This window comes from Lepisosteus platostomus, chromosome 3 (genome assembly GCF_059453375.1).
Source record: "Lepisosteus platostomus isolate fLepPlt1 chromosome 3, fLepPlt1.hap1, whole genome shotgun sequence".
NCBI lineage: Eukaryota > Metazoa > Chordata > Actinopteri > Semionotiformes > Lepisosteidae > Lepisosteus > Lepisosteus platostomus.
The window spans coordinates 66,052,511-66,068,576 of NC_142613.1; the positions used below are offsets into that span (position 1 = coordinate 66,052,511).

The 16,066-nt window shown below is 33.8% G+C and overlaps 1 protein-coding gene across 15 annotated transcripts in view; it reads right to left on the bottom strand.

Annotated features, from left to right (window-relative positions):
- Window positions 1-256: 256 nt before the first annotated feature.
- The window catches only part of myt1la (myelin transcription factor 1-like, a), a 163,353-nt gene continuing 147,543 nt past the window's right edge, over window positions 257-16,066 (bottom strand). For 10 of the 15 annotated variants that reach the window (XM_088626524.1, XM_088626520.1, XM_088626518.1 and 7 more), the window contains 8 exons: window positions 14,798-14,860; window positions 13,688-13,771; window positions 11,885-12,106; window positions 11,523-11,614; window positions 9,712-9,815; window positions 7,449-7,592; window positions 4,551-4,613; window positions 257-2,804 (listed from right to left, as the gene is read on the bottom strand). In XM_088626524.1, the coding sequence (XP_088482650.1) occupies window positions 2,664-2,804; window positions 4,551-4,613; window positions 7,449-7,592; window positions 9,712-9,815; window positions 11,523-11,614; window positions 11,885-12,106; window positions 13,688-13,771; window positions 14,798-14,860 (913 nt within the window). In that variant the 3' untranslated portion in view covers window positions 257-2,663. The remainder of the gene's footprint in view (window positions 2,805-4,550; window positions 4,614-7,448; window positions 7,593-9,711; window positions 9,816-11,522; window positions 11,615-11,884; window positions 12,107-13,687; window positions 13,772-14,797; window positions 14,861-16,066) is intronic. The other 5 variants (XM_088626528.1, XM_088626531.1, XM_088626527.1 and 2 more) reach the window with 3 other exon arrangements.

Consider the following 16,066-nt stretch of genomic DNA (forward strand, 5'->3'; position numbering starts at 1 on the left):
GTCCAAAAGTTCCCATTTTATACTTGGACTTTAAGGGAGCCTTATGTTGTTCTGAAGGTTTAACATTGAACTCCTCAGTCTCGTAGGACAAAGTCACAATCTTGTGTGCAGGATGGTAATATGCGCCTTGACTAGCCAGATTGGTGGAAGAAAATGACAGAGTTGTGCTGTTCCTCACTTCTGTCCGTCGTCACTTGTGGTCAATGTGTTGCAGGAAGATTAGTGCACTAAATCAGAGAGCAACTGTGCTACACAATTGTGGCAACACAATTTTTCTTTATTCAGAGTAAGATGTGTCAACATCCAGCATGACAAAAATTGTACAAAGTTCACAATTTAAAAATGAATTATCACAGCAACTTGTGATTTCACACATTTATAGCAAAATTAAAATGTCAACAAATCCATGCCGTGTAGTACAAAAATAAATTAAACTTCAGTTCCACAGAGAGCACAATAGTTTATACAAAATCCTGTCTTAATAAATGATTACTTAAATTAACTTAGAAATGAATAAGTTAGAATAAATAAACTCTGATGAATTCACAATAATTCATATGAAAATTCAGCATTCTAACATGTGACACCTTTGTGTTCCCTATGTAAATAGTCACAGATATCTTTTGATTTGATATTATGTACCAACAGTAGATGAGCAGCAGATTTGTGCTTAAAATCCCTTTCCATTGTACTGATAACAATAATTAATTCAAAAACTGATACTAGCTATTACTCTACTGAAAGCATTACTATATTGGCAAAAAGCTGCAGACACGATGCAGTGGAAAAAGGCATATGCAGTCATGTAGAATGGAGCCCTAAAAGAGGACGGAAAGTACAATATATGAGATAAGGTGAACGACAAGCACCTTGCGTTAGCTCTCAAAAAGGCAATTCTGAACATGGTAGCTACAACTAACAGCACAACAGAAAGTGGGGGCCACACAGAGATGATACTGCAGTACCCCAGAGTAATTACAGAATTGTTTCCCAGCTGTTGAGACTGTTGGGAAAACTGGAGATTCTTATTTTTTTCATTTTTTTTTAAAATTTTTGTACAGTGATTAAATATAAAGTGCTGCTGGGATTTTCTTTTCTCGTATTACCAAAATCCAATAACAGATTGTTTTTTTAAATATTTTTTCTTCATCTTCGTCATCGTCATCATCATTATCTCCGTCATCATCCTACCCATTGTTATTATTGTTACGTTATTTTCCTAAATAATTCCCTGTAATTTCCATCAGTGATATTGTGTAATTAGCTACAGCGGCTATTAGCAATTATTTGTTCCAATTCTATGTCACATGGCTATTGACATGTGGAAATTGCACACCTCCGTATGTTAGGATATATCTATAGGACAAGTGCAAATAGTCTACTGGCACATTTGTGGGGACAATGACCCTGTAAGTCCCGCTCTGATAAACTATATATATTTTTTCTTTACAAAACCCATATCCTCATTTTAGGCTCTCAAGTACCGCCTTAGTTTATGTAAAAACATCAAAACATGGAAACGAAGGTGTTCCTGTGCAAAATTGTACATAAATAAAGTAAACTCATATACCATCTTTAATTTTTAAACTGAATGTCCATGTTTCATTTTAAATGTTTTTGTATTAAAAGATTTATATAAAAATTAATATTTTACATATAGTAAAAAGATTCATTTTTCCACTATGTTTATAAATAAGAAATTGCATATACCCAAACTGTTTATGTAGATTGCATCCCATATCTATCAAATACGTGATTTACTCTTCATCATATATTGCTGAAACATTATCTGACTCTAGCTACTAAAGTTTTGACATTACTAATGCTAAAAGAGATGTTTCCTAGATTTCCTATTGCAATTGAACACCACCTTCTGTCTGATTAAATGACAATGGGTAGCTAACAACACAGAATGTTAAGTTGTTTTTTTTAAGTCATAAAATAGTGCTTTCAAGATATTGGGAATTCCACCATCAAGTTTCCGTGTCATGATGTTTACAATAAAACTGTAACATTCATACATCTCTAGTCAGTGTCTTTTCGTACTCATTTCTAACCTCATTTTAAATGCCCCCACCTACCACCACCAACCATTTTAAACAAAACACAAAGATTTTCAAGCATCGTTAGAAAATAAAGCAATTTACAACCAAGTCTTGCTATTAAACAATCTGCAGACAAAACATCATTTAAAATTCCATAAAATCCTCCAATGAGGAAAAAGATAATTAAAAAGTGGTTGCTCTTTACATTTTTCTCATTCTGATCATTTTTATACTGTCCAGTTCAGCTCTTGATTCTAAAATGCTTTGTCACTAAAGCATTAAAAAGAACTTATGTCCTAATTTTGTTCAGCTTACTGTTCAGAAATATACACTCAAAAATGTGCATACATTAGCAGCTATAAACATTACATGGCATATCACACTATGTCAGCTCATATGAAAACGTACAAAATGTGAATGTTTTCAAAAACTATTCTGCCGTTAACTATTTTTAAAGCAAGACAAAAAATTATTATGAAGTTTTGTAAGCATAACACTTTTTTGTAACAGAAATAAATATTTAACACTGTCTGATAAATTACAGCAGCAAAACACGAGGCATCCCTTTTTTCTTTTTTTTCTTGTCTTTGTTGAGTAAGTCCCTCTTCAGCTGGGTGTCTACACTTGGATTCCTTGAACCGCTTGCTTTATGTTTTCCAGGAGGGTCTTGTTCTCAGGACTCTGATATTGATCTTGATTTGTATACATATCTGTCAATGTAGTGACGTACGCATCAAAGTTTTGCTCATTTATTGGGTCCTGTGAAACATATAAACACCACAGTATTAGTAAAGGTAAGCAGATCAATTCTGAGCATAGCAAGGGTGAAATGGGGAAAAAAAATGACTTTTGATATATGTTTTAAGCTAAAGCTTTCGTATTAATTATTTTACCAAGAAAGAAAAAAAACATCTTAAAAGCAATTTTAAAATAGAAAATAGACAAAGTGCTTTATTAAATATTACTCATAAGTGAATTTTCTCTTGTACTCTATTTTTTTTCTATTATTTATGTAGTTTAATGTAGATAAAGTGGATCATGATAATCAATAGCAGAAGTTAGAAATACAGTATATTTCTTTCTCAAATGGAATTTACTGTAGGGGACTAATTATTCTGAAGAAGATTAAATGACGATGTCATGCAATGAAACCCACAGTGTTAAGAAGGGAATGGTGGAACATACTATAGCATAAACACACACTGGGACATGCTAACAATGCATTAAAAAACTGCAGGGCCCTTTCTAGTTTTGGGATAACCACAATATTGGGCAAAGGTTGCTCTTTCCCAGTAATCACATATTTCCAATTTTTTAATGGCCCTTTCACTGTTGTACTGTAGGTCTCATTATCTTTATTTTTTTCTCTTTAATATACAGTTTATATACAATATAATTTTCTTTAAACAGGAAAAATGTTTGTGTGAACTAAGAGGTCTACATTAGTATCAGATATTATTATTTATTATGTTTTTTTATATTTATTGTTGCTATTCTTTTTTATTTACATCTTTATCTCCCTCAGTCAACTGTAATATGCAGCTTTTTTGGAAAAAAAACTGAAACATAGAGAATAGAAAAGGTAACAGATCTTAAGTATTCTAAACACAATTTGAATCTGTCAAACCAAAACATTTTAATGCAAATGTTTTGGTAGGATTTGTAACTATCTTATAACAAGACCACATCATAAAAATCAAAAATGTTTTGAGGTGAATGCACTGTCTTTGTAAAACAAGCTTTTTCCATTCAAACAGATGGCAATAATGCAATATAGAGAAGATTTGTTTGGGGAAAATGGGCATCATATCAGGTGAGGTTGAGGTGTGATGATTGGGAAAAAGAAACCTTCGGAAGGAAAAAAGAAACCTACAAAATCAACTAATGACCCTATTCTATAATTCAGAATTGTGTGACTTGCGCAGAGTCGCACAGAGTTAACAGAAATAATGGAAGACAAAAAGTTGTTAACACTGGCTGAATTGAAGAGAATGTCGCTAAAGTTATTTCAAAAGCCAGTTTTTTAAATTAACTAGAGAAAAAAAAACATTTGATGTCAATTTTTTAAATAGAATTTTACATAGACCTGACTTTGTACTGATCTGACTTCATAGTACTTATATATAGTGCTCCTAGCTCAAACTATAAATGTAATAAAATGTAACTAAAAATCTTCATTGTGATCAACCTTAACTATTTTCTGACAGCACCTTCCGTGTATCTTTAGGTTACTTTAATTTACATGATAATGTAAGACTTTTTCTGCCTTAATCGGCATGTTATCTAACTGTGTTAGGCCAAAAAGACTGTTATTTATGGATTAACATTACTGAAGTAAAAGAAAAGGCAATTGTTGCTACATAATAGAATTTGAATAAGAGGGAACATTTATAGACAATCTAAAATATATCTGAAGTGTGCAAACAAAGAGAAGAAAGAGGTTTAAAGGAACAAAAATGAAAGCGTTAAAAAAGGATAATCAGACTATGAAAATTATTATCTTACTCTCTGATGCAACTGTAAACAGCTGTTATTTCTAATGGGAGCCTCTTTGTGTTGCGGCGGTTTCTATGGGGAAAGGTGTAAACAAAGTTCTATTAGCCTGCTGTACAAAAGGTGCTTTCTTCACAGCTCTGGGGTATATTTACAAACGTTTAACACTAGGGGGCAGTGTTGAATGCAGAGTATCAAAACAACAAAATTAAACAAACTAATAAATAAATACAGAAACAAATAAACACAGAAAGAAGCAAATGGAGAAAACCCATCTCAATGCTATTGTAATGGTCCTGTAATTTAGTCCAGCTCACAGCACAGCTGACACATTATCCTGAGATTGTTTTTATGATGTACACATGATCTTGATTTTTTCTCTATATTTAACTATAATTAATCTAAAAATAGAATGACTAGAAATCAATTATTTACTATTTTAATTCCTATAAAATCCTGATTTTAGGTGCTTTAGACAGGGAGCCAGTGTTTGTAAGGGTGATCCCTTCATTTTATGCTAACAAAACCACAATTTCACAAACAATTAGAGCTAATACAGGAACTGCAGAAAGGGGCTTTTAATTTTTTTTTTCCTTTTCAAATTACTTCTGATTTATTTTAATCTGTTTTATTTTAAACTGAGCATTCAATGGGGAACAAGTTGCTGAAATGTTGCTCATTTTCCCCATGTAGGCCCATGACATCTAAACATCTCTTCCTTAACAAGTGGAGGTTTTAATTTACACAACTTTACAACACTTACAACAATAAATTCCCAATAAAAGGTCCCACTGCCCCTGTTCACAGGAACATAGTCCTGTGAGTTCTGGTGGTAGAATTTTAATTTGCCTGATAAATGCTTTCAGAGTACTTAATGTTTTTTCAAGCACAATTAAGCTTGAAGAATGTTTTCTTATTAAAGACCTTCAAATAGTTTAAAAGACAGGGTAAATGAGTCCGGTGTCTGGGGTCTGAGTAATAAATTAGCAAAACTACCACATCCGTCATTTATTAAGCAGTTCCTTTTTGGCAACAGGCAGTGTACTGTATACTCTAAACTCAGTACATAAACACAGTATACTTCTGCAGCTTTTGTTTACCTCTCATGTTTCTAAAGCTTTGCTTTTCTTTGTTTTTTCAAGGGATATAAAGAAAAAAATTAAAATGGATGCTTATGGAAAAAAGCTGTGTTTTTTCATGCCTTTAAAATAGGTACATATAAAACTTGCAATTACAAAACATAACATAACATTGCATGTGCTATGAAAATCCATTAAAAGCTTTTTTTTCCCTTTAGAGTTAAATACCCAATGTTTGTGACCAGTAATAAAATAGCGAATGTTTAATATTTAAGTGTTACAGCGTAATATACACAGAGACTTGACATAAGTAAATAAAGCCCAAGTTTATTCGCTTATTTTTTTCTGGAACAATATATAACAATGGAAAAATCTAAGAGAAAGCTCTTTGCTTTATACAGTATTAATAGCAACAGTGGATTTAAAATGATGTCTAGAAGTATGTATTTCTGATTGGTGAGACTATAGACCATTAATGGCAAGAATTCTGTAATGTATGAAATGTAGGTTTAGTGGAAAGCTCACATGCTTATTGTTTGTCCAGTGACTGGTTGGGCCGTAATGTGATGCTCTCTTTCCTTCTGTGTTGCATTGGCTGTGAGCTCTTGGGCTTCACCTCCCATAACAATCCATAACAGTTTTTGGCCATTGGCACAGACCTTTTGTTCAAATAGATCGAAGGTAATCCGATCCAAATTCACATCTGAACTTCAGTTTATTCAGTTCAGTTTAAACTGTTTGCCTCAAACATCATCAATGTGAGCTCTGACGCTGGATATTTGCCGCAAGTTTTGAAATTCTCAGCTCTGTGGAGCACAACGTAAGTCACTTTCAACATCAAGTCTGTTACAATGCTTATTTTTGATCATCAAAAGTGCAGAAATTCAGCCATACACAGACAGGTGGCTGATAATGGGACAAGAAAGAGCAGAGCTTGTTTGCCAGTTTTAGGAAAGTATTTCAATCAACACTTACTGTAACTAATGGATAGTGTGTGAAGTGTCTGGTAGTTGAAACATGTAATTAATGGAACAGGTAGAGGGTTTATGAAACATAGTGTTTCCTTTCTTTACTTTTCAGCATGGAATAAACCCGCTACCTGTTCCTTTGCAGCCTACACATGCTGACACAGCTCCCTACTTGAACTACATTTAATTAATGATTTATTATTATTAGTTTACTGTGAATAGATCAGACCTTGTGTATGAGCTTTTGGTAACTAAACTTATGTTTTGAAGAGTGTGGTGGTTAGCAGCAAAATATGAGTCAGTGAATGAAACACCGAATATCAGGAGAAGCCCGAATTGAAGGTGAATCTTACGTTTCTATTTATAAAATGCTGTGGAAAACATTGTCTTATAGTGATAAAATTCATAGTTTGAATTAGCTGTATATACAAAGCTCTTTAGCACCCTCTGGATACTTATATGCTCCCCTAGGGGGACATACTTCACTGATTGATAACCCCTGTTCACCATTGTATAAGGCAAAGAGCAGCAGAGCAAACAGGATAACCAAATTTGCTTTGAAACCTGGTCATCGTTTTACTTACAGTATGTCAAATCTCTGTACTCACATACTTTACATATAAACTTAAAATACATCTCATTTACTGTTTACATCTCCCCTGAAGTATTCAATTACAGAGTTTGGTGGGGTTACACTGCTCTCAATGACACAGAATTTAGTTTTTAAGAGAGAAAACGTCACAATTATAATTGTAGTTTTGCATGCAACAGCACAGGGTCTATGCCTCATATAACAAAAAGCCATGTTGTATGTTCTGTTACGTTCCATAACTTGCCCAGTTTCCATTCTTTGTGGCCCTTACCATATGTGGGAGCTGGATATTAGCTAAACTGTTAATCAGTGACTGGCTCAGGTTGGCCAGCTCATGCAGGAGAGATTCATTTTGCTGTTCAATCACCTTGTTTTCTTCCTCTATTGACTTCAGATTAGTCTCCATTGTCGTAATCTAAAGGAGTGTAAACATAAGTATATTATCTCTTTCACCAGAATGTATCAAACAGTATTGGTCCTGCAAATAAAGGTCACACACCATGTGTATCCATTAATTTCAGAAAAAGAACCACATACAGTAAACACACTTTTTCAGCAACACATACTGTATACTGTACTTAATTCTATAAATGCAATTCATATTTATCTACCTTTACATACACATATAAATAAATTATACTGGGAGCCATAGACAACAGTAAATGATGAAATGGGTGTGTGTCAAACATTCTATATAATAAAATAGTTTTTATCATTAAAGTTAAGTTTAATAACAGATAAGATATAAGATAAGATAAGATATAAGTTTTTGTGTTCATTGCAATATGTACTATATGTCATGAAAAGAAGCTTTCAATTAAAAAAAATGAGATCAGTTAATATAAAGCTTAAATTTAAGAGCAAAAGTTTAAAAAAACATAAAACCAGCTCTTGTATGTACAGTATACAAAACAGTGCAATTAACACATTTATTGGTAATTCTTGACTAATATCTCATTGGATTTCTTAAAATTACTCTTTCTAACATTGTCATGTATTTATGTGAAGAGAATCAACATGTGGTGTGTATGATGTACTGCATTTTAGTTATTCTTGAAACTTCAAAACTTAATCTCCTACTTGGTTTTTAAAATTGCTTTTAAACTTGAAGAGAAACAGATAAGATTGACTGGTCTGAAAAAACATGGGCAGGGGATCACAATCACTATGTTCACAGTCATTGTGAGGAGAATCTGATAGTGTGTAAAGCTGCAAAGAGTAAGAAATAAATTATATTATTAGCAACAAATGGAGTTACTCAAGTTATTGACATTAGAACATGGAAAATAAGAAATCAAAATGAAATTTCAGTCATGAGTTATGGAGCTTTATAAATGGTTAATTTAGTAACTAGCTTTTGAATACAAAATAATTCATTTTTTTAAATACCAATAAATATTTCCAGTGTTTGTGTTTAGCTCAGTCTATTTTAACTTCTTTAAAATAAAAAAATACAAATTATTTACATACTGTACATCGTATATTTAAGTGATAATTCCAACTCATTTGAACTTTGCTTTTCTATTACATGTCCCACACTTTGATGTTTTGATCCTCTGATTTGTCCAGAATGTGCATTTTTATCTTAAAATATGAACCGTGTGTTTGATTAGTTGTCCTTCTTGTCCACGACAAAGAAGCTTGTGGAGATTCTTGCGTGCTTTTGAATATTTTGTTATGTTTCAGTTCTTGTTTCTGTGCCTTCTCTACAGTTTTTGCTTTAAGATATTCAGTGCGTTTTTATGCAGACTTTTGTAGAAGAGCCCTTTCAAACTAGCTTAGAAATCTGTTCCTATTTTGAACATCTTTGAGCTGCATGATGCTTGGAGGGACAGGGTGTTCTAGTTTTACTGCGAGCATTTGCACGTTCTTTCTTTAGCTAGGCCTCAAGGGGATTCTGTATTATAATTAGGGCTGCCCCAGTTTATTGGACCAACTTTCTGAGGAGTAGAGGATGCTGGGATATTTTGTTTTTTTCTGAAATATTATCTACCTTGCTCTCATTATCTATATCAAAATACTGTAACAAATGCTGTTCCATGTAATGTAAATATATTTATATTTAATGTAACTTACAGATACTGTACTGTGTGTTCCAAACTGTTTATTGCAAAAAAGTCTGCAATAAAAGCCTTCATATACAGTATATGCAAGGAAAAATCTGTTCTTATTTGTATAGCAAATTCTAGACAACACACAGTATGACAATGGAAAAAGCAGTCAAGTTTGAATCATAAATACACAATAATCACAATGTTTTTTCCTCTTACTTTTACAGGAAAGTCAAAGTTATGCAAATATAACATTAAGTTTGTGATTCATTATTCAGTATATATATAAATATTACATGTAACATTTCCTGATTATTCATTATGGAATTCTGGAATAAGAAAAAAAATTCAAGCCTAAAATTTAAATATTATAAGCTATAAGTTACAAATATAAGCCCCCTTGTCTACATGTTAATTAATTTCCTATTACACCAGATGATTTATTTATTATGAAAATAATCAAATTGGATATGAATGCGTTACCTGGGTTCTGAGTTTAATCATATCTGCTTCAACTTGCGAATTTGACTCATTTAGATCTTTGATTTCTTCATCCAGCTGTTTGATTTCTTCATCATTTTCTATCCCTAAAAACAGAAATGCACTCTTGAAGAAAGTTTAAAATAACAACAGCCTGTTACTACTAGAAAGCAAACATCTCTTAAAATTTCCCATTCATGAGTATATCAAATTTTTAAAAGGAAAACAAGAAAAAAGGCCAAATTGCACTATTAATTTTTCAGGTTTAAGTTATTTACATTAAATATTAATCAAAGCTTTATTTTTTATTTTTTTTAACTTGTTTGGTTAGGAGAATATCTGAAAATAGTCTGATATCTGGACCAGATTACTTTCCATTTCATACACAAATCAAGTTGTATAGATTTGGATAGCCTAACAAAAACTGAATCTTTTCCCTAGTATTAAAGTGTCACAATGACCAGAATATTATGGCACACCACCAAGGCTTTCATTATGAACTCTCTGGTAATAGGAAAAATCTCTCAGCCACTGAAAGCAGACTTACACACATTTTCATTGCAATGTCATATCCTCCAATGTACAGTACTGTACATAACGTGTCTACAGTATATCTACAGTAGCACAAAGTATGCCTGAGCACCATTTTAAACCAGAAAAACACTGTTAAAACTCAATGGAAAGCATGTGAATTGACTAACCAGAAAACATTTCATGGGTCACATTGCATGTTCGTTTTACATTTTTAATATATTTGTTGTTCACTTTGTCTTATTCTTGTTTCTTAAAAAGGAATTAAGTTATCAGGCACAGTTATTAAACAAATGCATATCAGTAGTATTAGTATCAATAGTATCTGAAGCGTTTTTTATTTAATAATGTTGGTGCATATAATACCAGTGTTTATTACACAGATTGTTTTTTTTTTCATTTAGAGCATTCATGGAACTGTGCCGTATGGGTATTTCTGCTGAGAAAGACTCCCTGGTCTTAGCCAGCAGTCCACTGTCTTTCAGTACTGTGCTTTGCTCCTTATTATGGGATCCTGGTTGTAGCCTTAGAGTCTGTGATGTGAAGATTAACACATTATATTAAAAAAATCTGTGAAACATAATAGTCTAAACTAATAAAGAAAGGATAAAACATAAAATGGTTTAAAATTTAAAAGACATATGGATTGTGAATTGTAAAGATAGAGCGTTTTTATAGTCTGTTGAAACTTATGAAACAAGTCTTTGCAATGCCAATTCCAATGGTACTGGAGGGCTGATGTGTTTGCAGGCTAATACGTAGGTGTCTTTAAAGCAACAGCAACAGAGCAATGGGGAAATGCTGTTAAAGTGCTGTTAAGTGTTAAGTTATTGATTAGTTTACTTTAATTTTAGTCATTGAAAACTAAACTTAAAATTTGCCTATACACCAGAATTGGTATCAAATTTTATATTGATTTTTTAAAAATACAATAAACATACATGCTGCTTAGAGTATGCCATTATTATTATGATGAAAAGATAATGTGTTCAGAAAAATAAAATAAAATTTATATTTAGCAGAGAAGCCTAATCAGCCCCCCATGTCTACCTAAACATAATGCTGAGAATACAGTGGTGTATAGAATAAAAGTAGCACTTCAGGTTCGATGGAACAGCACAAATCCTAATTATTATTCAGTGTTGTTGCTTTTAAGTCACTGATTGCAAAGCAATCATCACCTTTGTGCTGCTGTAGAAACCCCACAAGGCAATCCATTAAAAATGCAGAATATTTTTTTTCATTAAGATGTAACAGGTTTAGCTAGAAAACGGAATGATTACCATTGCTAGCTCTTTGCTTTATTGTTAACATTTCGACTCCAGACAGCCTGGCTTTCTTCATCGCTGATGTAGCTCTGGGACATCCTGACAGACTGGTGCATGAAATAAATATGAAGATGGTTCAGCAGTGTTACAATTTGTATACATGTCCGCACAGAAACAGACACATGCACATACTGTTGATCTCAGTTGAGGAAGACCTGAGCTTCTCTTAAGCATCACAATACCCATCTGTAGCAAATGTGTATTTGATACAACATTTGTGGTGCATTGCAAAATTCATTTATTTTTAAATAACATGAAAATAGCTTTTATTCAGCCAGTTCAGTAGTAGTTTTTAATATCTAAAAGATTTCACTCACCTTCGATGCGTTAGGAAGCTCCCACTGACATGGCCCGACCCATCACAGCCTGGTGTTGGGCAGGACATGCCATCTGTCTTTCCTGACTTCCACGTGAACTGGGACCCATTCATGTAGCCGTCCTTTTGTCGCTTGGCAGCTAGGGGGCAGCCTGAAGCACTGCGATGAGACGCGTACTTGCCAGTCACATGACCCTGCCCATCACATCCAGGAACTGGACACCTGTGGACCATTCAGAACATGATCGGCTCATAAGGTCAAAAGGGACGTTGTAAAGGGCTTGTAATAATGATATTTTACTATGAAAATGCTCCTCACAAGAATGATTTCAGATTTCTTTAGGTTTGCAAACGTGTTTCACTCATCTTTTTTTAATGTAGAAGGCTGTTTAATACACTCCAAAATATCCATCATCCATTCTAACAGTTTCATCCAATTCAGGGCCAAGGGGAAGCCAGTGGTTATTTCAGCAAGCAATGGGTGCAAGGCAGACTACACCCTGGACAGGATTCCAGTCCATGGCAGGGAAGGGCACACACAGACACTGACACACACACACACACTTACACCAGAGCCAATTTCCCAGAAGCCAATTTACCTACTATTACATTCTTGGGCTGTGGGAGGAGATTAGAGGACACCCAATGTGAACCCACACATTCCACACAGACAGCAGCCCAGGTTTGGATCTGAACCCAGGACCCCGATGCTGCAAGGCAAGCCACTGTGCCAGCTTGCTGCCTATCACGCTAAAAAATATATGTATTTATTCTTTGTTGTAATTCTAAGTAATAGACTAGTTATTATTTTCCTCCCCTCTGATATCATGAATATAACTTGATACATCTTTGGAGCAAAAAATCATATGTGTCGACAGATATGCCTGTTTCAAAGTTATGTTTTTTAATTGAAATTTTAAAATAAACTTTATACTGATACAGTTTTCAAGACAAATGGACCTGTAGACAAAACTAAGAAAGGAAATGTTCTTTTATTTAGAAAAAGCCCAGTATTATTTTAGTTATGTTACTTCCCAAAGCCTGGATTTCCCTACACACAGTAAGTGGAATGCTCAGAGAATTTCTTCCATTTTAACATTCTGTCATGTTTGCTTAGGTTTAGTGGTCAACTGTGAATGTTTTATGTTCTGACAGAGAAAAAACTTTTGGAGTACTATGTGTGTAATCAGACTGTTTTTTTTTTTAATTTAACACCACAATAGTAGACAGCAGTAGTGTTGACTATTGTTCTGATGCTGCATTCAGTAAGGAGAAAAACTAGTTTTTGTTGGTTCAAACTTGGAATGGAGTTTTAAAAACATAATCACAATAGCTTGCTGTGACCTGACTTTTTTTGGTTGTGTTAATTTACTGTACAAATGTATGCTTAAATCTTTTTTTCATATTAGAGACTTAAAACAGAAAGGGTTGTGGGAAAGTGGAACAATCTACCTAAGGTTGTCAAAGCCCATACCCTAGCATATTTCAAGAAACATCTGGCTCAGGTGAGCTATTAATTACCAAATGGACTAGATGGGTACGATGCCCTCTGTTTTGTTTGTAACCTGTCTTTTGTTCTTCAAATTTGCATACTATAATAACAGTTAAATATGTGAAGTTCTAGACAAATCTAACTAGACAAAACTAGAGGTCTGGTACAAAAGGTACTACCTATTCCAAAAGAATTCTTATTAGTTTTGTTCTTTTATAGTACACACAACACCAAGAAAGGAAGAATATCTATGAAACACATCTCAAACAATGGTGATCAACCACCTGTGTATTCATACATGAGGTCAGATACCTTATCGGCTCCTGGTCCTCTTTGTCCTCTTTGCTATGTGCTATTTTTATACCACTCTTCTTTGCTCTGGGGCAACCTGATAAGCTTAAAGAATGAACATGGAACAAATTAATTAAATCATTAGCAAGACGGCATGTGGATGGGCATCAGTTCCCTCTTTTTTTGCTAATGACACTCAGAGGACTGTTGGCTCTGCCCTGAATTTTAAAACTCAGAAACATTTGTGAACGTAAGTGTGAAACACACAGTAGGAGATACTCAAGAAGTATGCACACATTTGCACAAGGATTCCAGGAGTGCCACTCAAAATAAGAAAGGGGCTGCTGGGTGGTTTGGCCAGTAAACAGTAAAGTATTATCTACAGTAGCTCAAGCAGGCAGCTGTGTCAGCATGCCTAGGCTGCAAAGGAACAAGTAAAAGGTTTATTCCATTCTGAAAAAAGAAGAAAGGAAACACAATGTTTCGGCTGTGGAGCATCACACCTGAAGAAGGCTCCACAGCTGAAACATTGTGTTTCCTTTCATCTCTTTTCAGCATGGAATAAACTTCCTTTACATCATTATCTGTCTGGGACCAGGACTGCTTGAGAAGCATTGAATAATTGTATGAGTGTCTCTAGAGGTGGGTGGACTTAAGTTCACCACAATATCCTTTGGTTTCACACATACACAGTGAGCTCTGTGACTTGCTGGGCACCTGTGAGCTTTCAGTGTGGTCAGTGAGAGCTACAGTACATCACAGCTCCACTGTGAGACCTGTACTGGGAAAATATCATGACTCCAGCTCTTGTACAAAGATTATAACGATAAACCCAAATAACAACTACACTTTAGGTGAGTGTAAAAGGACACCATTAATGATTTCAAGCATTTAATCAATAATACATTATTTCTATTAAATGTATTTATGAAACAATTTTGTAATATTTCTTGGAATGTTTATACTGCCCCCTATTTAACCTATTATATTATAGAGATAATAGCTGTAATGAAAAAGACAGATCATCACAATATTGAAACATTCATAGCTTACTGAGGGCTTTCACAGCTACAGTATGTTTCTTCATTTGACTACCGAGATGGCATTTTAGTGATTGAACATATTATTTACCTTCTGTGTGAAGCGTAGTTTCCAGTGATGTGCCCTGAGCCGTCACATCCAGGTGTTGGGCATCTGAGGTTGAAAACATGAACAAGCTCTGTTAGTACATGGAGGGATAAGATTGAACTTTATAAACTCAGAACAACAGGTTATATTACTTTAACTACAGTACACCTCTTCACAGATACGAAATTCAAGTTTAAGAAATGTTTCTGGTTTCTGGTTATGGGTATGTATATTTCTTGCTTGATTCTTTTCAATCATTTTAATAGCACAATTAGGAAATTAACAATTAAAAATTTTGTTTGGCTTTTAGTTCCTGCGTTTATTTTATGATGTAAATATTGGTTAGTAGTGAGAGGTAGACCTCTAAGGAAAATTGCTGCAAGGCTGGTGCTATATACCAGTAAGTGGTACTAGTCCCCTGAATCAAACTTTCCAGACCAATGACCTATTATGGTGAAGGGGCACTCTGTAGATTTACTGATCTGCAGATGAAAGGATAAATTCATGTCCTAATTAGCTGGTCGTTAAGATCCCATGGCACTGTTTGAAGGAGTAGTGGTGTCAACACCCAAGTGATGGCCACTCTGGACTATTGGATTTTTATTACATCATAAAATGAAAATAGAAGATTTCCTTTGATGGCCTGCCACAAATTTCTCCATAATTCACTGTTGAAGATGGTGAAGAAGTTTCTCATTTCACTCCACGATCTACCTCTGCAGTGGGTCTGCTGGCACATACAGAAATAACTAAAAAAGCACCATAGAAGCACTATATAACATAATTAATCAATTAATATTCCTCCCATGAGAACAAAAAACATCTGTTATACTTAAATAGTTCCATGTTTTTTTGGTTATTTTTTATATTGTTATATATATGTTATATTATAAAAGAATCAATTAAAAAATCTTCCATTCCTTTCTCACTTTAAAATTCTCACAATAATATCTTGCCACAAAGCAACATCGCCTTACTGACTGGAGGAATTGTGTTTTGTCATTTGTTTTGTTATGTCATTTGTTTTGTGAAGCCAAAGTGTAATAATTAACAAAGATCAAAGTCGCCAATAACATACAATCTCATAAAGCCTGCACATTTTGTGTAATTGGTAATGTTAAGTTCTTCAAAATAATGAATGCACATTAGCACTAGTTAAGAATAACAAAACATATATGGAAGATGTGTTACTACCATCTACAGTATATGCTTTTATAAAAGGGTATGTTTAACCATAATTAAATTGTAGGTAGAAAAGAGATTTACAAACCA